General features: G+C 46.7%; 1 protein-coding gene across 1 annotated transcript in view; it reads right to left on the reverse strand.

The window, feature by feature from the left end:
• The window catches only part of LOC147692577 (cadherin-related family member 4-like), a 422,868-nt gene that overhangs the window by 42,356 nt on the left and 355,335 nt on the right, over positions 1–25,177 (reverse strand). The window contains exon 14 of the mRNA XM_086938792.1: positions 6,522–6,733. Coding sequence (XP_086794918.1) covers positions 6,522–6,733 — 212 coding nt within the window. The remainder of the gene's footprint in view (positions 1–6,521; positions 6,734–25,177) is intronic.

Raw genomic sequence — 25,177 nt, forward strand, 5'->3', positions numbered from 1 at the left:
ATGTCTGGATGTGACTGAATTATGTACAAAACCAAGGCCTGAAATCGAAGATACACCATTTCAAGTCTGATATTGTACTGTTTGTAGATGGATCATGTTTGAAAGATTTAGAAGGATGTTTACAAGCTGTGTATGCAATTTGCACAGTAGCGAGTGTGGTTGAAGCTTCATGCTTGAAAGTGTGTGAGTTCAGCGCAAGCGGCTGAGCTAAAAGCCTTGTCAAGAGCCTTTTATTTAACAAAAAACAAATAGGAGTAACCATATTTACGGACAGTCAATATGGTTTTGGGGTTGTCCACGACTTTGGGCAGTTGTGGTCTCAACGTGGATACTTGACCTCTTCGGATTCACCTATACGGAACGGAGAATGTGTAAAGGATCTACTGATGGCACTACAATTGCCTGCACAAATTGGGGTGGTGAAATGTCCAGAGCACAGATCTGTTGTGAATACATTACTGTGGGCAATAGCTATGCGGATAAAATTGCACATTTTGTGCTTTAAATCCACATTCAATCAATGTGGAACAGTCAATTGAACAAACTGATCAAACAGAATGTAGATGGATATTTTCATCTGTTGAAACATGGGATAAAGCAAGTGATGCAGAGAAGGACGGTTGTATTAAATCAGGTTGCCCGCAAAGATCAAATGATGAAGTGTGGATCTATACTGATGGAAGACCAGTAATGCCAGATAGCTTGTTGTCACAGATGGCGAGGGTTTACCATGGACCAACACATATAGGGTGAGATGATATGATCAGGCTGTTCAAACAAATGGGGTTTAATCTTAAATTCAGAGTTATTGCAGAAAGTCTCTGTCACAGATGTGTAGTTTGTCAGCAGCAAAATGCAAGAAGGAAACTAGTTGTTAGTATGGGATGAATTGGCAAAGCTGCAGGTCCATTTACTTCAATGCAGTCAGACTTTATTACGATGCCTCCTTGTCAGGGACTAAAATACGTCCTTGTGATTGTTTGTCTGTTTTCTAGTTGGGTTGAGGCATATCCAACAAGGCGTAATGACAGTTTAGCAGTTGCTAAATTGCTTCTTAGAGAGATAATTCCTAGGTTCAGTTTCCCAGTCTCATTAGAATCTGATAGGGGAACACATTTTAATAATGAAATAATTTGGATGATCTGTGCAGCTTTGCAAATTGAACAAAAGTTGCACTGTGCCTACTGACCTGAGGCTTCAGGTATAGTTGAGCAGTTGAATGGCACAAGAAAATCTAGATTGGCTAAAGTTTGTGCATCCACAACAGTAAAATGGCCTGATGCATTGCCATTGGTATTAATGAGCTTGAGAAGTTTCCCAGACAGAAGAACAGGAATGTCCCCACATGAAATTGTGATGGGAAGGGCTATGAGACCGCCAGCAGTCCCAGGAAATCAACTGTTGAACATTACTAATTATTTGGTATTGGATTATTGTACAGGGTTGGCTGATGAGGTGCGTTCTGTGTCTCACCAGGTTGGAGAAGTTGAAACAACAGCACAGCAAGAATAGGGTCATGATCTATGCCCTGGTGAATGGGTGCTAGTCAAAAAGCACATAAGGAAGTCTTTCCTAGAACCTCAGTGGCATGGTCCGTATCAAGTGATACTGGTGACAACAACTGCTGTTAAGTGTGGTGACTTGCCGAATTAGATTCATGCTAGCCATACCCGAAGAGTCCCAAGTCCACTCGAAAGTGAAGAGCTTACTGAAAAAGAACACAGTGAGCAAAGAAATGTTCCCGGTCAAGCTGAAAGACAAGCAGAGTGCGCACAAGTTATTGGGTCTCAAAAAGGTGATATTATAACTAATAATGCTGATGATGAATTGATACCTGAAAGAAATCAAGAGAAAAGGAAAAGGGATTCATCAAGAGAAAGCACTGAGACAATTGCAAGTGAAATTGAGAATGCAAATGGAAAAAAAACAAAGAAAGGCAACAAGTGGCCAAAGGGATTTAAGAGATTAAGATACTCTCTTAATGAAAAAATTCCAGAGACAGTAATTGAAATATCCTGCAAATCTGAGCAAAGTGAAACAGAAGACAGAGAAAATCCAGTGCGAAGAACAAAAAGAATAAAAGTACCAAGCAAGACGTACACAGCTCCATAATGGACATATTTGTCTGCTGCAACTAATGACTGGGAAAAATGGGTGCTTGGGAGAAACTTGGTAAGGGTTTCTCTTCAGTAGGTAACTGGTTTTTAACATTTGCTAATAGCCTATTAGGGAGGATACTAACTCTGATAGTTGCTATTGCTGCTGGCATACTAATGGTAATTCTGTTTTATAAATGTTGCAAAAATAAAACAAAATATGTGAAACGAAGGGCAAGAAAAGGGAAGAGGGAAGAAATAGAAATGGAAGATCGAAAAGGTGTTTATTATGATGTTATGAAAGATATTGAAGGTGTTAGATTAAAACGGATGAAAACTATGACATCAACTATGACATTAACATACTGAAAGATTGTTATCAGATAGTAATCTGATAAGTGATATTGTGATGGTTTGTAATACCATCAGATGGGAGATTGATGGAGCATGATTTTTGTAAATAAGATCTGCTCAATTTAATCTGCCCGAAAGTGTCAACTAACATAAACTAATAAAATGGATTATAGTGACACATGAAAACATAATGTATAACGTGAAAATGTGCAAAGGAAAATTGACAAATATTTTCCTGAGCAATGAAATTAACGTAATGAAAACTATGCAATGTTAGTTGAGAAACGTAGGTAATTAGTATTTAATGAATAAATTAAGAATATTCTTGTCTGTTAATTGAATATGATATATGTCTCTTAAAATGCGGAGACACGACAAACAAAGAAGGAAAGCTTTTATTCTTCGCGAAAGACTTAGTAAATCTTTTAGAAGATAATTTTCTCTTTTGCTCAATAATGTAGGCTTTAGAAAATGTTGGAGGTTCTGCTTGCGTACTCCTGTCCTTCAAAAGTTTCAAATGTTTCCTTAGAATGTAGATATTAGTTTATTTCTGACCGAACTTTTTAGCGTTTTTTCTTGTCTATGCGAGAGATGAGGTAGTTCTAGTATAATTGTTTCACCATTTATATACTTAAGTATCGAGGACTTTATTTTCCTTCCTCGGAAGTTGATGAAATAAGTTTAGACAATAGTTGTGTAGAAATATTTATAAAGTAGAACTCGGAAGACTGTCTCCCCATGCGAAATGACCAATGAGGATGTGAGGAGAAGAGAGAAAATGAAACAATTAATGGAGATAAGAGTGTGATGTATTATAAAAATGACTGTGAGAAAATGTTCATCGGCTCGTTCACAAGATCGTTGACCTGTCCCTGCGTTCATTTGTATACTGAATGCCGTGCTGATTCTGTTTCTCTGGCTGGCGTGAATTCTGCAATCCTAAAGACTTTCCTATTGACTTTTCACTTCATTGGCTGGTGATGTTGCTTGTGCTATACCCTTTCGGCCGAGGGGTTAGATTTTCAGACTAATTGTACGCTGTGCATTTGTATTTCTAGGTTTGTATGAGAAACTGATAATCCTGCATACGTTTTTGCAATTATTTTTCTCTCTCCATCTCACTCCTCTATACCCTTTTGTTGATTTATGAGTTGTTTCTTATTGTGAATTTGTGCTGTAACATTGAATCTGAGAAATGACATGCTAATCTATGTACTTGTGTTTGACCATTCATATTATGAAATAGCAAGAAGAATTAACAAGATACTAATTCATGTTTGTCTTTATTCATGAGTTATTGAGTTATTTGACATGGTATTGATATTTACAGATGTTTAAGCTATTTCTTCATTGTGGGTCCTCATGAGGGAATAGCATTCCAACGTTCATTTCTTAATCCCTTTTAGCTCTACCAAAGATTCATCGGAGGACCTGTGTTATAGCTAACTGTATGATAATAACTTATGGGCCAGTCATTAGAGTTACGTTTCTGATAGTTTTATAAAGGTTGGTGTGGGAAGTAAGGTAATAAAAAAAAAACACCACTTCCGCTGCATCAATGATGGATGTCAAAATGGGTGCAGGGAAAAATTCAGTTGTTTTGATATTGACCCATCATTTTTATTCTGCTTGTTAGAGAAACAACTCGCAATTGTTTGTTGACTAATTAAGTGGTATGTTAAGTGGATATCAAGGCAAGTTCTAGCTTGACAGCCATTTAAATATTTAAGGACATTCACTACATCTTTGAAACTTGTGCTGGAAGTATGGGAAGGATATTCTGAGTTCCTGTTTTGAGAAAACAGTAATGATTTAAGAATAGAGTTATCTCAATGAGGATCATTAAGAAGACATCAAGGCCCAGCATCTAAGCTACGCATACAGCTTGTATTTATGATTGTGTTTTGACAAAGAGCTTTAGGAGCACGGCAGAATAATTGGGTTGGGTGGATTGAATGTATCGGTCAACTACAAACACCAACCACATTGACGATACTCCCATCACCATTCACATCATCTGTAATCTCACGTTCCATTAAGGAACTTAAATTAAATTGTTCACAATTAAATAGTTCTCTTGGCCTACCTTTAGTGCTATGACTCATCACACAACTAGCATACAACCTTAATCCCACCTAATTTAGCCATGAACGTTCTATGTAACTATCACATAGCCACTATCACAAAACACAAAATCATCTTCATACATCAATACCATCATATATCAGATCAACCAACATCGCATGGCTTCATAAACACACACAATATAATCTGATCACATATATATCATTATATAACAGCCTGTAAGTAACAACACAAAGAAACACACCCCTTATTCAACCAGACATCCACTATCGCAGCAACGCATATTCACCATAATGTACCAAATAGCCAACTTACAAATACACCACACTGTTTAATATGGCAGCACATCTCCCATCATACAATCACAAACCTCACCCTATATCTATAAACCTCTGTCATAAGGCCAAACACCCACTCAACAGACATCATAAATTCAATCAAGCAGCACCATACACACACACACAAACACACGTCTGGTTGCACAACTGACTCCTGTTGAAAGAATAGAGGTAAAATGTCTGCTTAAGGGCTTATATTTCTGCAAGAACGGGCTACATCCTATGAAATGTTTTAAAGAAACATACACTCATTTCTTGAATGCAGCAGATTTGATATGTTTTTCTGTAGCCTCAACTTTGAAATGTTATTTGAATAAAGTGAAAAGGTTAAACATTTATTAATTTCAGAAAACACATATAATTTAACATTTTTTTTCATGGTACAGTATATGTGCAAGGAATATTCAATATTACGAATCAATGGGAGGATCTTTCGCTGAGAACTACTGTACTATGCAAGTAACTTTTCCATCTCTTTTGAATCTTTCCCAGTTATACTGACAACCATCTGAAATTCTTCTATGACTTGAGAACTCTTGCCAAATCTTTAAATTTCAAATGAAATTGTACATCTTGGAATCCTATTTCTTTGCACATTATTTGAAAGGAAATTTGATTTGTAATTCTGTGAGGTATATGGATTGCTTTTCATTTTTCATTTAATTGCAATTGATCTTATTTACATTTGGTTCCATTATTGTAATGTTGCTCTTGTTGAAAAGACACTGGCTGCATTGGTATAGTCTGCTCTTTTTAAAAACGCAAAATCAAATGAATGATGGTTCAACCTGTCATCTCATAGTTTGCAACTATCACATTTCACATCTGGCAATTATAAACAACACTAATATATTTTGTTGTCCAACATTTAGCTTCTGTGCATTGTTCATCTTACTGAAAATATATTATTAGGCACCCTTACTAACAGCATATACACAGCCGTATTTAAACTTTGGTAGATGAGACACTCTATCAAAACTTGACAGATTTCCAGTCCTCCATATTACAAGTGCTAAAGGCTTCCACGACCTTGTAGTACGGTGGATGGGGCATTCGCCATATCTGCGACAGAGTATCCCACCCACCAAACTAAATAAGGCCCATATTCTACATAGCCTAGCCTCAAAAGCATGATGAACCAACGTCTTTCAAGCACCATCCTTTTGAATTAAAGTAGCTCAGCTCATTCTACAAAAACAAAGCTCAAGTATCCAAAACAGCCTCCTGCACACATTACCCAATCATGTCCCACATCCCTAGGTTATTTATTCATTTACATATGCAAATAAATATTCCACCGTAACCACTTAACTTTAACGAGATTGGTTCAAAGATTGTTGCCCTTGCTCTACAGCAGTGGATTTAACAGCATTTGAAATATTGGATCGGTAGATATGGGCTGCTCCTTTGATAACAGGTTACACAAAAAAGTCACACTAGTCTAGAAAAAAAGGGATAGGTTCGCATAGCACAATAGAACAAGTTATATAGTTGCTCTGGGTACTTGGAATTGTGTACAGGTTTTTGGTGCAATAGGCCGTCCTGTATTTCTACAATTTCTGAACCTGTGAAATAAACCATATTTACCTGAATTAACTGGAGACCTTCCAGCCAGTAGTCTCAGAATCTAATTAAAATCAACTCTTACCGTCGATTTCAGTGTGGTGGTGGGCACCGTCGTAGTCCACGGCACTACATGGATTATCACTGTTGCTGTGGTAGAGAACTGAGGGGCAGGGTTGTCTGTCACTTTGATGAGAAGTTCAAAGGTCAAAGGGTCATATACGCCACCAGGTATGTAGGAGAAGGTGCTGTGAAAGATTTCAGCTCCAGCAAGGTTGAAACGGTTGTTGATATTTCCTGTTAGCAAGATATATAGAGGTTTACAAATATACACCCATGATAATATCACTTTTCAGACCTTTGTAGCTCTTTGTACTTTTCAGCCCCCTAAACAGATTAAGAGCCACAAAACTGTAAACATTTTAACTACCCCCTAAGGTATGATCCTGGCTATTCATTTGAATGTTTGTCTGTGCAGGGCAGGTTTCTAACAAATACAATCACTATACAATATAACCACAGAAAAGTTAATCTAGTATTTTACCAGTCTAGGAACAGGGTACACATTGCTTTGCAAACCCAAAAGTTATCTTTCAGGGGTGGCAAAAGCTATAGACACTGTAGCATGTGTGTCAAAATCTTTTTTTATTTGGGGCTTAACATTTGGGAGTTGTATTATCTATCAGGTCAGTTTAACCTCAGAAATTATATACTACTACAAGCTAGCTAAATTACCAGTACCTCTTTTGTAGGTTGTGATTTTGAAGCGATATTGAGGCAAACACTCAAACCTTACTTGTAAATGGTGGTTAAGGTTTAGAAATTCATTTCCCAATTCACAAAGGTAAACTTAGACCTGCAGTCTAAGTTTAGACCTAAAGTCTAACTTTAGACTTGCAGTCTAAGTTTAGACCAAAGTCTGATTTAAGATCTAAAGTCTAACTTTAGACCTAAAGTCTACGTTTAGATTTAGAGACTATCTTTAAACCTGAAGTTCAAGTTTAGACCTAAAGTCTAATTTAGACCTGCAGTAATTTTAGATTTAAAATCTTTAGACCTGAAGTCTACTTTTAGGCCTGAAGTCTAACTTTAGACCTGAAGCCTAAACTTGAACTTCAGGTTTAAAGGGAGACTTCAGGTCTAACTTAGGCTTTAAGTCTAAAGTTAGACCTTTGGTCTAAATTTAGACCTTAGGTCTAAAGTTAGACTCTAGGTCTGCAAATTAGACTTTAGGTCTAAAGTTAGACCTTAGATCTAAACTTAGACTTCAGGTCTAAGTATACCTTTGTGAATTGGGCCCTCAGATGCAGGTAGCAAACATCACTCAATAATTGTACTGTCCCTTTAATGCTACATTTGATTAAAAAGAAGACATTTGCTACCTATTAGCCCACAATGGTTTAGCTACTTATCCTTTGTTGTCAGTTGGCTTAATGAACAACAAAGAGGAAGGTACAACCATGCAGATAGGTGCCACACATCATGCAGCAACCTTTGCAATCTTTGGTAGGTCAACATCAGCAGAAGTGTGGGAAGGCGGGTGATCAACATGACCATAGAAACAAAGGGGAAATTAGGCTACAGAGGATTAAGAGTGCTTTGTGAAACCCACCAGTATCTTGGTCTAGAGGCTCCTAAAATCTTCTCTCATAATTTGCAATCTTCCATTTCAGCAGTGCTCATTCTCTCTCACAGAGGAAATGATTAGAGAGATGCAGAAGGACAATTTTTGTCTTGGTGTAAATGCATCTTAGGTCAGACTGGAAAGTTCAAACAGCACTACCGCCTTGGACAGCTCATTTTCTTCAGTAGTATGTCCTCACATCATAATTTGAAGCAGCTAAGCTACTAAAGTTTTTGGGTTGCATTGGGACAAGGTTCCCAGGAGGCAAAGTAATCTTATCAATTTTACCTCACATCCAAGCAACAGCAGACCTTGCTCTCCAGGCCTAGTCTCTACCCCTGTCTCTTGAAGAAGGGCAACAACAGAGTCCTGCTAACTATTTGGTTCTTTTCTCTACAATGGTATGCAAAGCGGCTATTGCTTGAAGTGAACATTTAAACTGAAAATCTGACTAGAAGGGCTAGCATTCACCCAAAATTAGTAGCAGTTGATGCCATGCACAGGATATGTGAAACATTGTAATGGAGGTGCTGCCCTGTCCTGTTTGTAATCAGGCACGCCGATAAAATCTATGAAGTTGTTGAGAATCAGATAGAGAGCACTCTGTTTTGATAGCCGAAGATCCACAACTAATGTGGCTTCTTTGTTGAGTAATTTCTCTGACAGTTAATGGATTTCATTTCTATGATGTCTGAAACATATGGAAACTAAATCAGGAAACTTTGCGAAATTTAACAGACGCATCTTTTTGTCTGACGAACAATCTATTCAGCTACAATGGTGGATATTATAAGCGAATATAAGGGACTGCAATGGGGCAAATGATACTTATGGAAGAAGTTCAGAGATTCTGGGCCTGGGATAATCAGTTTGCATAATATACCCCCCACATAATCTTCTGGGGTAGATATATGGACAACATACTGTGCATATGACAAGGCCCAGAACCAACTTTAAAAACCTACTTAGAAAATTGAAATAAGAACCCAAGTAACATTATGACCATGTCTATTGTATTCACTAAATAAATCAATTTCCTCAACATCACTTTCTACATTAAGAACAATCAAATTCAGACTAAACTTTATAGAAAAAGCACTGCAGGAAATTCAATTTTGAGAGCAGAGAGCTGCCATTCATCCACTACCAATAAGAGTATACCAAAAGGTGAACTATTACGTATCAAACAAATCTGTATTGAAGGAGCAACATACAAATCAACATCAGAAGAGTTGCTAAAAATTGACTGCAACACAGAAGATATGACAGAAAGTATCTTGAAACAACTGCTAAATAAAATTGGCCAAACATTACATCAGACTCTTTTAGACCTCACCATCCAGATCAGAGAAGCCTCAAACCATTATCTGTTTCATAACGGACTTTCATAAAGACCATAACATGATCAGAAAGATTCTGAAACAACATTGGCACCTATTGACAAACATCGATCAGTCACAGGATTCAAAACTACCCTGGTATTGGCTTTCATCATGCAACTAAATCTGCATCAACTTCTATGCAAATCAGAATTCATTTGTTATAGAACAACTCAGAATAGTTTCTTAGGCAGACCAGTTGGTTTTTCTACTTGACACAATTGTAATGTTTGCAAATTGGGTGTGAACAAAATCGAGAAATTTGAACCTGAACCAGGCATGAAACTATTAGTAAAGGACTGGATAAACTGTAACAGCTAACAGTACCTTTGAAATATACATTATACAATGCCTTTGCTCTAAACTATGTGTGGGCAGTCTATCCAACCACTGAGAAGCTGCATCCAAGAACGTTACAGAAACACCAACAAATCTGAACTTGGGCCACCTCTAACAGAACATTTCACCCTCACAATGAGACATTTCACTTCTTTGGCCTGGAACACATTAAAGTACATGCTGGAGGAGGCAACCGTGAATTACGGGTGAGAAAACGTGAAAGTTAACTGACAATTCTACTAGACACGACAAACAAGGGACTTGATAAGGATGCTGAAATGCACTACTGACACTACTGACTACAAGACACGTGAACATGGGCTACAGAAACTCTTATCCAAGCCAAGTGAATCATATTTGTACAATCGTCTCTTTCTCTTAACCCGATTATAATGTCATTTTGGACACTTTTTTGCCTTACACGTTCAAGATTCAGTATGTACTTACCTCTGTATGTTCTAACACTAGATGTTCCTTGAAAACGTAGTGCAAACTCGCCCTTTTTATGCAGATTTAGACCTTTACTCGATCTACAAGTCTAGTATAATACATATAAATTCTATGCAATTGCTTTCTACTTTTAACGTGTCTGTCAATATTCAGTATTTTTGTTACCTAATGACACTTTGTGTAATGTATTTAGTACATCTCGCATTAAGTCAATTTATCTAAGAAGAAGACCTCCATAAACTTCTCTATTCTGCAATTACCACCAAAGTATCAATGGAAGATGTTAACAAGACACCTTGTCACTGTTCAATTTTGTTTCATTCCTGAGATTCTCTCCTTACCACTGTTGAAAATAGTATATTTCTATTGGAGTAATCACATCTTCATTTTATCATACTGGTTCTACCTATACATATTCTTACCCAATATGGTGAATAGTCTTCAGGTCGTGCAGATTGCTTTTCACTTTTCATACTTTTTCTAATACCTTTCAGTTTTGGCAACCCGCTTCGAGCTTGTAGCACATTGAGCTTTCGCATTGTTTAAAACGAATTTCCTCTTCTTCCTTTTTCCCAAACACACTAATCCACATTTTAGGGTTCCACTTTATATGTTACATATCTGACCTTTCACCCTTTGCGACTAAGTATGTACAATATAGTACAAGATGGCTGTGTCTGGACCGATAGCAACATGTGAATGAATGAAAAATACTTATAGAGTACAACAGTTGCCTGAGGGCGTCAAGGCACTAGTACCAGCTAGTCTTGAGAGGGGGAAGAAGGAGCAACAAGATTAAATATCTGCCTGTCTGTTAAATAGTAAAAAGTCAAGTTTTCAGGGCCTTGCAAAATGGAATGTGAGATTAGAGATTAGAACCGGAGTGAGGGAGCGGGGGGGGGGGGCATGGTTGAAACGGCAAGATGGCCGCTTGCTAAGCGCGCTCTGCCAGCAAGACACAATCCTGTCAACATTCGCACATATAGAGGACCATCACGCAGTGTAAATTGCGCCAGGGCCTTGCCTATGAGGCCATACTTCAGAGGGGCCGTCTGCGGCTGTGGTGTACAGGAGTCCCTGGATGATTGCGGCCTATCCAGAGCGCTTGGAATCCCATACCTGATATGCGGCGGCTGGACAGTGAGATGTCTACGGAACCCTGATGCCTGGTCCCCAGTGAGTTGACAACGAACAGAGGGACTGGCTCTGCCTCTCCGGGACGTCATTGGCTGGAACCCCGGGGACACGAGTACGCCGAGCCGCCATTTCATCATCAGGCAGCATCTTGCGTGCATACCAGGAGGCTCTGCCGGAGGGCCCGCAGCGAACAAGACTTCTCCTGGACTGTGAGGTGAGCACAGGACCCCTGCGACCCCTCTCTCTGGCGAGCTCCATGTTAGAAGACGAGGGGGGCCGCTGCGAGTGAGGCAAACCACCATTTTAAAATCAGGCAGTCGCGCGTGTACAGAACAGGTGGACCGGAGGGTGGACCTGCAGCACCACTAGGCCTCCCTCAGGCTGCGAGGTGAGCGCTGGACCCCGTCTGTGACACCTTGCTCTACTGGCCTCTTTGGTTAATGGGGACAGCGGCTTCTGCGGGCTTTGAAGTGATGGGCCCGGTCTGGAAAGCATACAGCCTAGTGGAGCTGACCCAAGCAGAGATGCGAGATGAGCCCTTCTGATTCGGGCCGGCTGAGGGCACCTAGCAAACCAGGCAAGAGGTGAGAGGACCAATATACCAGTGTGCCTGCCGATTGGGGCTAGTACCGCTGTCAGGTGGCAGGAGTGGATGAGCTTCGGCGTAATGCGCCTATGCATTACGGTTCATCAAACTCTCATGAGAGTTTGACAAACCGCAATGCATAGGCGCACAAACAAAATATTAGCACCAGTGCGCTATCAACCCATCGGGAGATATACGGGTGCCCGAGAAGAGGGTGTGGGGGACTGTTATATAGTGAGGCGCACTGTGGCTGCTACAACTAATCCCTACCAAGTACCTGTGTACCTCAGAAGCTTGCCACCATGGGCAAACAGGACGCCAAACAGCCAAAACTGACATTTAATAATAGAAGGACCACTAGGCTAACGGAGTCCAACCCAGAGGGAGGCTCAGATCGCAGACCTGACTCACAAGCAGAGGATCAGGGTGAAGACTTATGCACACTAATGCTTGAAATACGGTCAAGCCTTTGTACCATAGACACGAAGCTGGATGTACTCACTTCTCAGCTTGACGCAGTCAAAAAACAGGTTGGCATGCACGAAACAAGGTTAGACCTGCTTAAAAACTGTAGCTCGGACTACCCCGAATATCAGGTCAAAACTAAGGAGCAGCTTCTACATATGGACAAAGTACTAGGACTGATCAGGGCAAAGAATGAGGACTTGGAGGCCAGGTCTCGCCAAAATAATCTGAGGATCACAGGGATTCCAGAGATGACCGCCATATCCAAACTGGAGGCTTACATTGCTGACCTACTGCAGGAGCTCTTGGCCCTGATTTGTCTATGGTGTTCACAGTCAAGAGAGCACACTGCGCATTGGGCTCGGATTTCAGATGATCAGGATCGAGATCTCATTCTGAGACTTGCAAGGGAGCGTGGGACAATCACCTATAAAGGAAACACAATTTCATTCTAGCCTGATTCCACCCAAGTGGTGCAGGCAGCCTGCCAGGAGTTTTTGCCTGCGAAACACATTCTACTGCAAGCCAAGATCCTCTACTCCCTGCTATATCCTGCGAAGCTCAAGGTGACGCACAAGGGTATGGCTCATCACTTCACGGAGGCCAAATCTGCACTGAAATTCGCCAAACACGTGGGGGGTAAGAAGCACACACACAGTTCGTCTGCCGGAAACCCATCTGAAGCCAGACTGAGTGATAATGACTAATAGGGGTTTCCGCAAAAATGAGTTTGTAACTGTGATCTGATTTGCTAGGGATTTAGTCCAGGTTATGCCATTGTTTAGGTACTGGGGTGCGGTAGTAACCCTGTGCAGCGGCCGTGGTGGTCTGCGGTCCCCAACCCATGTTATACAGATCTGGCTCCCTACCACCCCACTTCTGGCAGGGTTGTATGACAGCGACACCACGCCCCCCAGGGAGAGCTCCTAGCTGTTGTATTTGATTTAAATGGGGTAGCTACATGTTGTTGTCGATGTTAAAGGGGGAGGGTTTTACACAACCTGTTTGGTGGGTTGGAGTGGGTGTGGGAGGGAGGGGAAACTTAATGTTTTGTTCTTAGCCAGTGTACTGCCACAGAGCCAGAAACTGCACGCGGCGACATTGCAGACTGCACTCACTTTGTCTACAGGTTGTAACAGGGGCTGGTATCATGACAAACATGCCAACACCTCGCACCGTATTGCTATTGGGAGGTTCGAGTTACTGGAGGCCCAACACAAGGCATCACACCTGTTAACAATAGGGGTGGTATGTAGAGTCTAAACGTTTTAACCTGGAACATTCGTGGTCTAAACGATCACAGAAAGACCAGAATAGTTCACGGCTACTTATTAAGACATCATATCGACGTCAGCCTATTACAAGAGACACACTTGAATAGTACACCCCCACTAGACTAAAACACATGTGTGGGGGTCATGTTTACTCTGCCATATATTCAAACTAACCCGGAGGTGTGGAGGTGCTCGTGAGGCAGGGTCTCGATCAGAAGGAGCATGAATCTCACCTCTATCCCGAGGGCAGATATGTTATCATGCTTGTGGACCTTGGTGGAGTCAAGGTGTTATGTTATGTTATGTTATGTTATGTTATGTTATGTTATGTTATGTTATGTTATGTGGCAATTGCGGCAGTCTATGGGCCTAATACGGACACCCCAGAATTTTTCAAAAACATATGGGCCAAAATAAAAGCAACGGGCTGTGGCACTATCATCTGGGGTGGGGACTTTAATGCGGTGGTAGACAATGTGATAGACAGGAAGGGTCTGTCCCGCTCCCTTCATCCTAACGCTAGCGCCACACTGAATGCGGTTGTTTTGGACAGTAATTTAATTGACATATGGCAACAGCCCCACCAACACACTAAGGAAGGCACATGTATTTCCGAGCGTCATAGGGCCTGGTCCAGGTTAGATTACTGGTTGGTATCACGTGATGTGGTGGCGTGGACATGCAAGATATCTCACCTTCCCAGATCCTTGTCGAACTATACTCCTTGCCTTCTGCGCCTTAATATGCGGAATTCACCTGAAAAAATGTTTAGCTGGCGGCTACCTCCCAATGCCTTATTGGACGAGGCTTTCAAGGAGGAAATACGGGGGGACATAGAAGACTACTTTACTCTTAATACTGGCTCATTCTCAACCCAGGCCTCTTTATGGGAGGGCTTTAAGGTGGTCATCAGGGGCAAATGCATAGCACGTCAATCCGGGGTACTGAAGGTAATCAGGGGTACGCTCGCCTCACTCGAGAAACGCATCAAGGAGCTCAAAACTCAGTTTTACACCACTGACAACCCCACCCTCATCGCCCAATTGAAAGAAAAGCTGATGGAATTTGAGGAAGAGGCACAGTGGGAAGTGAAGTTTATGGGCAAACACACACAAGCCAGAAGGTACGGGGAGGGGCATAGGCCAGGGAGAACCCTTGCAAATATGCTCCGGGCTCCCCACTCGACTGCGTATATCACAGAGATCCAGGGTAACAGCCCGTCCGTGATCAGAGGCACACAAGAAATCTTGGATCAGTTTGTACAATTTTATGCCAATCTATACACGGCTATGCATGGTTCAGTGTCAGAGGGCCTTCAGCCTTTCCTGGACTCCCTAGAACTACTTTGGCTGAGACTGGGGTACAGAGAGTATTTGGATGTCCCCTTCTCTGTCGAGGATGTCACCCAAGGGATTTGAGGCCTTCTCCTTGATAAGGCACCAGGGTCTGGTGGCTTAACCACTGCTTTTTACAAAACGTATGCAGAGGAACTGGCCCTGCACCTGATCAATGTATATGAAGAGGCCCAATCTACAGGTATTCTATAGCCTTCGATGCGTGAAGCCATTATAATCACTTTACTAAAGCCAGGGATACCTAATGATGAAATTGATTCACACAGACCACTTTCGCTCATAAACGTAGATGTAAAAATACTGGCAAAGCTGGTTGCAAACTGACTGCAGCCACTGCTCCCATTGATAGCCCACCCAGACCAATCGGGACTCATTCCGGGGAGATCTACGTCACACAACCCTCGAACCTTCTTCACCCTACTACACTACCTACGCCCTACCATGCAACCAATTGCGGCATTCCTCGACACCACAAAGGCATTTGATATGCTGGAGTGGACATATTTATTTGCAGTCATGGAGAGAATGGGGTTTAGTCCTCTCTTTCTGGGTCTCTTACGCCTACTCTACATGAAGCCATCTGCCAGGATCCGGGTGAATGGTATGCTGTCTGGCCCATTTTGTATATCGAGGGGTACAAAGCAGGGGTGCCCACTTTCTCTCCTGCTTTTTGCAATTGCGATGGATCCAATATTGGCACGAATTAGGCAACACCATGCTGCCAGGGCATGGGTTTTAGCACAAGAGGCCTTCTGATCTTGCTGTACGCGGACAACATTACCCTCTACATTAATGACCCAGCAGCAAATACCGCCCCTATCCTTTGTGAACTGATACAATTTGGAGGTCTCTCTGGCATTTCAATAAACTGGGCGAAGTCCACTATATTTCCTCTTACGGAAGCCATCACACCATTCCCCATTGCGTATCCCCTCAATTGGGCCAATGGCCCGGTGAAATATCTCGGCATTTGACTCAGCAGGAACATGCAGGATATCTGGAGCATGAACTATGGGTGCACCATCACATGGCTGGAGGAGAATGTTAACGCATGGGCCGGCCTCCCCTTCTCCCTGGCAGGGAGAATCGCAGTGGCGAAGATGGTGGTCCTGCTGAAATTTTTATATTTATTCATAAATATTCCGATACCCCTTACTCAAGCCTTTTTCAGTTCAATTAATTTTTTACTAATATCAATGATCTGGGCGGATCGACAGGCGGGGGTCTCATGGGAACTCTTAACTTTACCTCTGTCTCAGGGTGGCCTTGGTGCCCCGGACATCCAGTTGTATGCTTTCTGCACCCCAGCTCAGTTTCTACATTTTTTAGTTCATCCCACCCCGTTCCAACCCCATACGGCTGTGGAATTGGACGGTGCAGCGCCGGTTCACCTTCAGGTGGCCCTATATCAGACATACGGGCGACCGAGGGACGGTATTGACATAGTCGAATCCCTGAGGTGGGCGTGGCATAGACTTCGGTAAAGAGCCCAGCTTAAAACTCTATATGCCCCGTCCATTCCCCTGGCACATAATCCCATGATACCTACAATGGCGGAGGGAGGCAGTAGATCCATAGCTAAAAAATTGGGCTTACGGGGGCGTGGCTTGGCGGGCGAAGATGGCGGTCGCAGCCTTGTAGAGCTCCCGCCGGCCCGGACTAAATTCGATCATTTATCCTGACCCCCGAGCCCACTGTTGGTGCCCAGTGCCTGTACTCGATCTGGTGAGGTCTCCAGGTCTGCATTGGTGTGTCGATCCTGTGATTCCTCCCTTCCTGTGATCGAGGGGAGCCGGCGGCAGAGTGCGGCCTGGTGGCCGGCCGGAGACCGGGGTCCTCGAGTTTTGCGACGCCTGGTGGCAGCTGTGACCTGGCGGGTGCGGGTGGCATCCGCTACGCCGTCCTTGGCTCATCTCTCCGCCCGCGATCGCCTGGAGTTTGAGGTGGAACCAGCGACTCCTATCCATCGGCTCTTCCCCTGCACGACCGGCGAGTGGTGGCGGCGAGGCCGGGCCCTGCGACAGTCTGGTGGCGGGACTCCTTGTGCCCGGAGGCGACCGGGGCTGGACTGGTGGTCGGCTGGCCCCCCTGATCCGCCTCCCCTGGCTAGGCCCGCTGGACACGGCGACCCATGGACCGCGGACCCGCTGATTCTTCCTGATTCATCCTGGACGGCTGCCTGTGGGGACGAGTGTGGGTGCGGCCTGTCCTGCTGGGGTGACGCCGGGGTCTCGATTTTCGCGACATCCGATCGCAGTGTTCCTCCCTGGGGCCTCATCTGGGCCGCCCAGTTCCAGTTCTTGCGACAGTGCCTGAGAGCGGTGTTGGCCCTGCCCGGCGCTTGCCATGACCAGGGACAGAGGAGGTGGCCCGCCCAAGCATGGACCCATAGATAAATTCACGGGGCCGAGTGGTGGCGCTGGGGCGACCGGTGGCAGCGGCGGCCCCGGGCCGGACAATGCAGCTATCCTAGCGGCCATAACCCAGTCTCGAGACATGCTCGATGCCAAGATAGGAGCGGTCGGGGCGGATGTCACGCTCTTACGCCAGGACCTTCGCAATGCTGTGGAACGGATCGCTGGGGCCGAAACCCGTATCACGGAGACTGAGGCGGACATTAGTGGCCTAAAGAAGCGCCTTGCGGAGGTGGAAAGCGTCCAGAGGACACTGGCGGCCCGCGTGGAGGATGCAGAAGGGCGCGCGCGGCGCAACAACCTCCGCTTCATTGGTTTTCCGGAGCGGTGCGAGAAGGACAACATGGAGAGGTTCCTGACCGGGTGGCTGGAGAGCTGGCTCCCTGAAGGGGCGTTATCTAAGTGCTTCGTGATCGAGAGGGCCCACAGGGCTCTGACCCAGCGGCCGCCGGAGGGTGAGCGCCCGCGGCCGGTTATAGCCCGCCTGCTGAACTATCACGACCGTGATGTTATCCTGCGGGAGGCGAGGAACAAGGGCTCCCTCGCCTTTGAGAATCATACCATTATGATTTTTCCGGACTACACAAAAATGGTGCAACAACAGCGGCACTCCTTCATGGACGCTAAGGCCAAGCTTCGGGGCCTCAAGCTCCAGTACTCGCTCCTGTATCCGGCTCGCCTGTGGGTCATATATCAGTCTCGTACCCACTTCTTTGACTCGCCAGAGGAGGTGTTTCGCTGGACGGATGAGGCAGTGCGACTACGTCCCCACGCCCAACCGGGACTGGACCCGGGCAGGTCTCCGGGTTCGTCGCCGGAGCGGACACAACGCCAGCCCAAGAAGGGCCGACATCGGAGGTCTCGCTCCAAGAAAAGATCGGCTTCCGCCTGTGCGTCGCAATCGGGTGGCACCAGGGACTCTGACCACTCCGATGCGGGCAGCTGAACACTGGTGGGCCTCCACTCATTCTGTCTGCTGCATATGGACTTGCCCTGCTTTGGCTGGTGAGACTGTTTTATTTTGTCCTTGATGTGCCAGCCGGCTCCCATGTGGAGACTTCAGCTATAGACACGGGGACACTGTGTGGCTCGGAGGGTACCGTATATGGGCCTCAGACCCTCACGGATGTGAGTGTTGTTGGGGGGGTGGTGAGTGTGCGTCTTGGTGGGGTTTTGGGGATCCATTGGTATGGCGGGCCCTGAGTCCTCTGTTTTGGGCTCGGGTCTCTCCATGCCGCGACAGGTACTTCACTGTTTTCTGAGGTATTGGGGTGGTGGGTGCGGGGTGTGGGGGGGTGTTTTGGTGTTGCGCTTGTTGTTGGGGGGGTTCTGGGTTGGAACGGGGGAGTTGTGTTTGCGGGCTGGGGGGGTGGGTCCACACATGTCGGGGGCTGTGCTTTTTGTCGTTCTGCGGGTAGCACCTAGGTGGGAGGGTGGGCCAGATCTTGGACTGTATGTCGATAATGGCTAATGCTGCGAATGTGACTCCTTCGAAGACCCTGCGGGTGGTGACGTGGAATGTGCGGGGTGTCCTGGATAAGATTAAGCGGGGGGCTGTGCTGCGGTGGGGGAAAAGGGAAATGGTGGATGTTCTTTTGCTTCAGGAAACGCATATGCTGGGATCCAAAGCCCTTAGCCTCCAGAGGTTCGGCTACCACCAGGTCTATCATGCTGGCTTTACGAGGGGCTCGCGGGGAGTGGCCATACTGATTCATCGTAGGGTGGCCTATGTCCACGAGAAGCAATGGATTGACCCCCAGGGCAGATTTGTTTTTGTTAAAGGCCTACTGGGTTCCGAGCCGGTGGTTTTTGGAAGTGTTTACGCCCCTCCCCCCCTGCAATGGGCACTGTCTGAGCGGCTGTTTGCGTTGTGGGACGAGATCCCCGAGGTCCTGACTGTGGTGGGGGGTGATTGGAATGAAGTCATGGATGTGGGCCTGGACCGCCAGCGGCGAGCGCATGTGGTGTCTGACCCCCCCCCCGCGGCTGCCCCCACCCGGTTGAGTGCGACGGCGCGCTGTCTGGGCTGGGTCGATGTGTGGCGGCATTTTCATCCCGCAGTACAGGCCTTCACGTATGTATCGGCGGTGCATGGGTCATTCTCGAGGCTCGATTACTTGTTTGTGCCCGGGGCCTGCCTGAGCCGTGTTAGGGACGCCACAATACTCCCCAGGGGCCTTTCAGATCATTCCCCTGTCCTGGCCACTCTGACCCTCCCCGTTAAACGGCAACCTTTTCGCTGGCGTATGTCCGCCTGGCAGTTGCAGCGGCCGGACTATGTGGCGCACCTACGGGGGGCAATAGACCACTTCTGGCGCGAGAACTTGGTGGGGGGAGCCGATGCTGTTGTGGTGTGGGAGGCGCTGAAGCCCACGGTCCGGGGCATCGACATAACTTGGTGTGCGGCCGCTCGGCGGAAGCACCGGGAGGCCATTGTGGCTGCCGCGGCCCGCGTGGAGGAGTTGGAGCAGCGTGGTCGACTTGGGGGTGAGGAGGGCGTGGTGCGCCAGCTCCTGCAGGCCCAGCAGACCTACTCCTCGGTCCTACATGAGGAGGCCCGGCAGGCGTGGCTCGCCACGCGCAGTAGGGTATATCAGTGGGGCGATAAGTCCTGCACCATGTTACATAGACTTTGCCAGGCGACCTTCCAGCCCCTGGAGCTACCCGGTCTCACGGCGGAGGATGGCTCAGTCATGACCGACCCGGACCAACTGGCGGCCAGCTTTGCCCGCTACTACGAGGCACAATACGCCCCTCGTGATCCACTGAGGGAGAGCGGGATTGTCCCGTACTTGGATGCTTTACTCCCGCAGGCAGTCCCGGAGGAGACTAGAACGGCCCTAGAGGTCCCACTTACGTCCGAGGAGCTAGGGGAGGCCCTTGGCCAACTGAACACTGGGAAGGCGCCCGGCCCTAGTGGCTACCCTGCCGAATTTTATAAAAAGTTCCACGTCCAGCTGGGACCCCACTTTCGCAATGCGCTAGAGGCAGCGCGGTCTAGGGGCGAGCTGCCACCTGACTGGCGTCATGCTGAGATTGTGGTCTTTTTGAAGCCTGGTAGGGCGCCAGACCGTCATGATTCCTACAGGCCTATCTCCCTCCTCAACATCGAGGCCAAGATCTTGGCGAAAGCCCTAGCGAACCGCCTTCTGCCCCTCATAGCCGACCTAGTCCACCCCGACCAGGCCGGGTTCATGCCGCGCAGGGCCACCCGACACAATATCCGGAGGGCGCAGGCAGCGATCGACGCCATGAGTGCTAGGGATGAACAGGCCGCACTTCTCCTTGCGGACATGGACCGGGCCTTTGACTCGGTGAGCTGGGCGTATCTCTTCACCTTATTGGCCCGCCTAAACTTCGGGCCGGTCTTTTTGTCCTATATCCGCCTCCTGTATACCAATGTTACGGCGTCGGTCCGGGTGGCAGGCGCGGTCTCAGGACGCTTCCCAATCGGCCGCGGTACCCGCCAGGGCTGCCCGTTGTCCCCATACCTATTTGCCCTGGCCATGGAGCCCCTCGCGTCGCGGGTGCGGCTAGATGCCCAGCTGCGTGGCTTTGTCTGGAACGATACTCTTACAGATAGAATTGCACTCTACGCGGACGATGTTCTCCTGTTCCTTACGGATCTGAGGCGCTCTGGCCCTCGAATCCTGGAGATCATGCGGGGGTTTGGCGAGATCTCCGGGCTTACCCTTAACCTATCTAAGTCGACCCTGTGGGTTTTGCATGGCGGAGTGGTTGCCGATGATTGGGCCGCTGACCTACGGGTGGCGACGGACGGCCTGAAATACTTGGGTGTTTTCCTCTCGACTTCGCGGGCCGTGGCCTGGACACGTAGTGTCCTACCGGTGTGGGAACGGGTCCAGACGGATGTTAAAACGTGGTCCAGGATGCCGCTTACGATCTTTGGGAGGTCGGCCATCTTTAAGATGGTGGCGCTGCCGAGACTGCTGTACCAACTTCAACATTTCCCGCACCCTATTGGCATGGAGTGGTTTCGCCAGGTGAACTCTGTGCTGGGCCGCTTCCTGTGGGAGGGCGGAGCAGCCAGGGTGGCCCTGAAGACATGTTTTCTATCCACCTACAGTGGTGGCTTGGCCACGTCCGATCTCCTCTCCTATTACCAGGCATCGCATCTACTTGTTCTTAACGATTGGTGGTACGGGGACAGGAGTGATCCGGCATATGCCCTGGAAAGACATCTTATGGGTGACCATACGCTCCACACCGTTCTATACTCGGCCCGTATACGCCGTGGGTTGCCATCGGTGACAAGGGTGGTCTTTGCGGTGTGGCGGCAGTCCTTGCGCCGCATGGGATGGTGGGGCAAGCTGACGGCGGAAACGCCGCTATGGCACAACGGTCTGCTCCCAGAACTGGCGACTCTGGCTGGGTTCGAGGGTTGGGAGACTATTGGGATTATTCAACTGGGTCAAGTCGTGTCCGGCGCAACCCTCAAGTCCTTTGCAGACCTCCGAGAGGAATTCCAAATGCCTCAGTCCCAGTTCTTCCGTTACTTACAGCTGCGACATGCCCTCGCCCCAAGCATTGCCGGCCTTGACTCCCTCCCGGAGTTCAGCCCCATTGAGGCGAAAGTCTTTATGGGCGACCTGGAAGACAAGAAGGTTTCCAGGATCTACCAAACTCTTGTTATTCACTGCTCGTCTACTCTCAGCTCCCTCCGGGAAGCCTGGGAGGTGGACGTGGGCACCCTGGACGAGGACGACTGGAGAGAGGCACTGGAGTCCCCCCGTGGCACCGCTATCGCGGTTCGGCTCCGCCTCATACAATTCAAGTATCTGCATCGTGCCTATTACACGCGTGAACGACTGTGGAGGGCTGGGTTGATTGCGTCATCGGAGTGCCTGCGATGTGGGGAAGTGCCTGGCACCTTGTTGCATACAGTATGGTCATGTGGTCGCCTGGCTGGCTTCTGGAGGGGTGTATGGAATTGCCTGGCTGAGGTCCTGGGCTGGGACCTTCCCCGTACCCACCGGCTAGGCCTGCTGCACGTCATGGAAGGGGTTGGGGGCAACATCTATAAACGTCATCTATTGCTTCTGGGCCTGGTGGTTGCTAAGCGCGACTTGGCTCGGGCCTGGAAATCTGTGCGGGCCCCCCCCCTGTCGGCATGGAAGGCGGGACTGGACTATTTTATGGGTCTTGAGAAACCGATTTTTGAGGCGCGGGGCTGCCCACGCAAGCACTTCAAGATCTGGAAGCGGTGGGCTGACTACCGTGGCCTATCCTTGGAACCCCCGGCGGAACCGGAGGAGGACATTTGATCGCAGCGCTGTCTCTGGCCCTAAAGGCACATCCCAGGTTGCACCATACCTGCTTCTCTTATGTGAACCATCTTTATATTGCCTCTGTACATGTGTGGAAGGGGGGGGGGGATAGTGGGTACGGGTGGGGGTGTAGTTGGGGTTGGGGTGGGTAGTTGGGTTTTTAAAGCTGAGCTTCATTGATACTTGCTTAGTATTCCTTATGTATGTTATCAATACATCGATCTTGATGTGGTGACCTTGGTGTAGGAAGGTGCCTCATGCTTGTCATTCTGTTGCTCAATAAACTTGGTTGTGAAAAAAAAAATTGGGCTTACATATGTTCGCAGATTTATACCTGAGGACAAATTTAGGACTCCGCCAGAACACACAGAGAAGAGCGCTGTGACCTTTTCAGAGCTGTTCTTATACTATAAACTCAGGGCCACATGTAGCCAACTACATTTTACATTCTCCGGCCCTCCACCCACATTGCTTGCCCTCGAAAACGTTCTTAAGACAGCCTCCCCTCTGAGACTCATAACGGGCCTTTACAGTAGTATGCAGACCACCGCCCCTCTTTTGATACCTAAAGATTTGCAGCCCTGGAACGCAGAATTGCACACCCAGCAAACCGTGGACCAGTGGGCCTTTTGTTGCAGCCAACTCACGGTTTTGTCTCCCAACTACAAATTGTACTTGATCCATTTTAAATACATTCACCGATTTTACAAGACTCCCTCCCAGCTACACCGCATGGGGATTAGAGCAGATGATCGCTGCTGGAGATGTGGGTATGCCCCAGCCTCGTTTATACACATAGCATGGAGCTGCCCCTCTAGCCTCATACTGGTCAAAGATCTTCACCACAGGCTGCGATATAATCGGTACGGCTGATGACCTGACCCACTTTTTGGCCTACTAGGGTATGTTAGAGATACTCCGGCTGAGACTCGTAAATTACACGCTAAGCTACTACTTTTTGCAAGGCGCCGGGTATCCATACACTGGGGAAGAGGGGAGCTCCGTCTGTGGATGCTTGGATCCAGAATGTAACCTTTAGTCACACACAGCTTACAAATTTCTGGGAACTAATGCCTTCAGCAGCCAGGCCAAAAGACATATGGGGCCCGTTCCTGGACTAGGCATGAACATGACATGAAAGAAGGGAGGGATCTCCAGAATTGACCAGTGCTTTGTAGGAATGGGCAAACAAACCTCACCACAGGTGGCAACTCAGAGTAGGAGTTGACTTGATCCTACGCTAATATCCTAGTATCAGACCGATTAGGTTCTAAATAGACTGTTGGTCCCTTGCACGGTTGGTGCCTGAATTGTAACCTGGCTATCCTTCCCTACTTATGTACAATGTGCGATAATCTATACAAGTTGGTGTTTTCATTAGTTTCATTAGCTTTGCAGTTCTGTATTTCACTCATGCATAGACTGTGACATTGCTATGTGCAACTGGCCGTATTGTTTGTACTGGTTGTTGTGTTTGAAATGCCGATAAAGAAAATTATAAAAGAAATGGAGTGAGGGAGTGAGTTCCACTCCTTGGATGTGGCCACCGAGAAGGCTTTACCTCCCCATCCCAATTTCTGATGCTTAGGAACAGTAAGGAGATTTTTGCCTGAGGATCACAGCGGCCTAGGTGGAATGTGTCAGTGGAACATGTTCCTGAATTCTCCAATGGCCAGTGTTATACAGGGTCTTGTAAAGAGCCTTGAAGATAATTTCCTTATTCACAGCTAGCCAGTGAAGTTTCCAAATCCCCTCAGAAACTGAATGAAATTTGGGGAAATCAAGAATTTATATGGCTGCAGCATTCTGAGCCAACTGCAATTTGGCAAGTACTATCTTCTAAGTATCCAGGTAAAGAGCTTTACAGTAATCCAACCTGGATATAATAAGTGCCAATGCCTCTTGCTTACATGCTGGAAAAAGGATAAAAGGAAACACTTTGCTAAGGGCATTAACAATCCAAAATCAGGTTGAAACCGTCCTGTCGACCTGCAGGTCGAATGATAGATTTGTATCGATCGGACCGGCTTGGAACCTAGTGTTGGTTCCGGGATGACGGGAGACAACACTAGGTTTAAAGCGGGTCCGCTCTGAGACAAAAGTTTTTCAAAGGAGCAAACTCCTCCCGCGCCCTAAATCGGCCACCCACACTCAACCATAGTATAATTTATTCATACGTGTCCATAAGTACGGCGACACGCAGTCCACACACCTTAGCACGTGTGTAGGTACTCATTTTACTGTTTTCACTTTTCACGTGGCACCACATCTTTTGCCACTCACTTATTTTCACGGTCCTGAAGAAAGCCCCTCCTACATACCCCTGTGGGCTGAAACATGTAGACCCACCACATAGCCAACTACAAGATAATTAATTCTTTTTTAGTTGCATCACACATACTTTTTAACGATATCCTGAGCCGCCAATAA

This window comes from Lissotriton vulgaris, chromosome 9, assembly GCF_964263255.1.
Source record: "Lissotriton vulgaris chromosome 9, aLisVul1.2, whole genome shotgun sequence".
Taxonomy (NCBI): Eukaryota; Metazoa; Chordata; class Amphibia; order Caudata; family Salamandridae; genus Lissotriton; species Lissotriton vulgaris.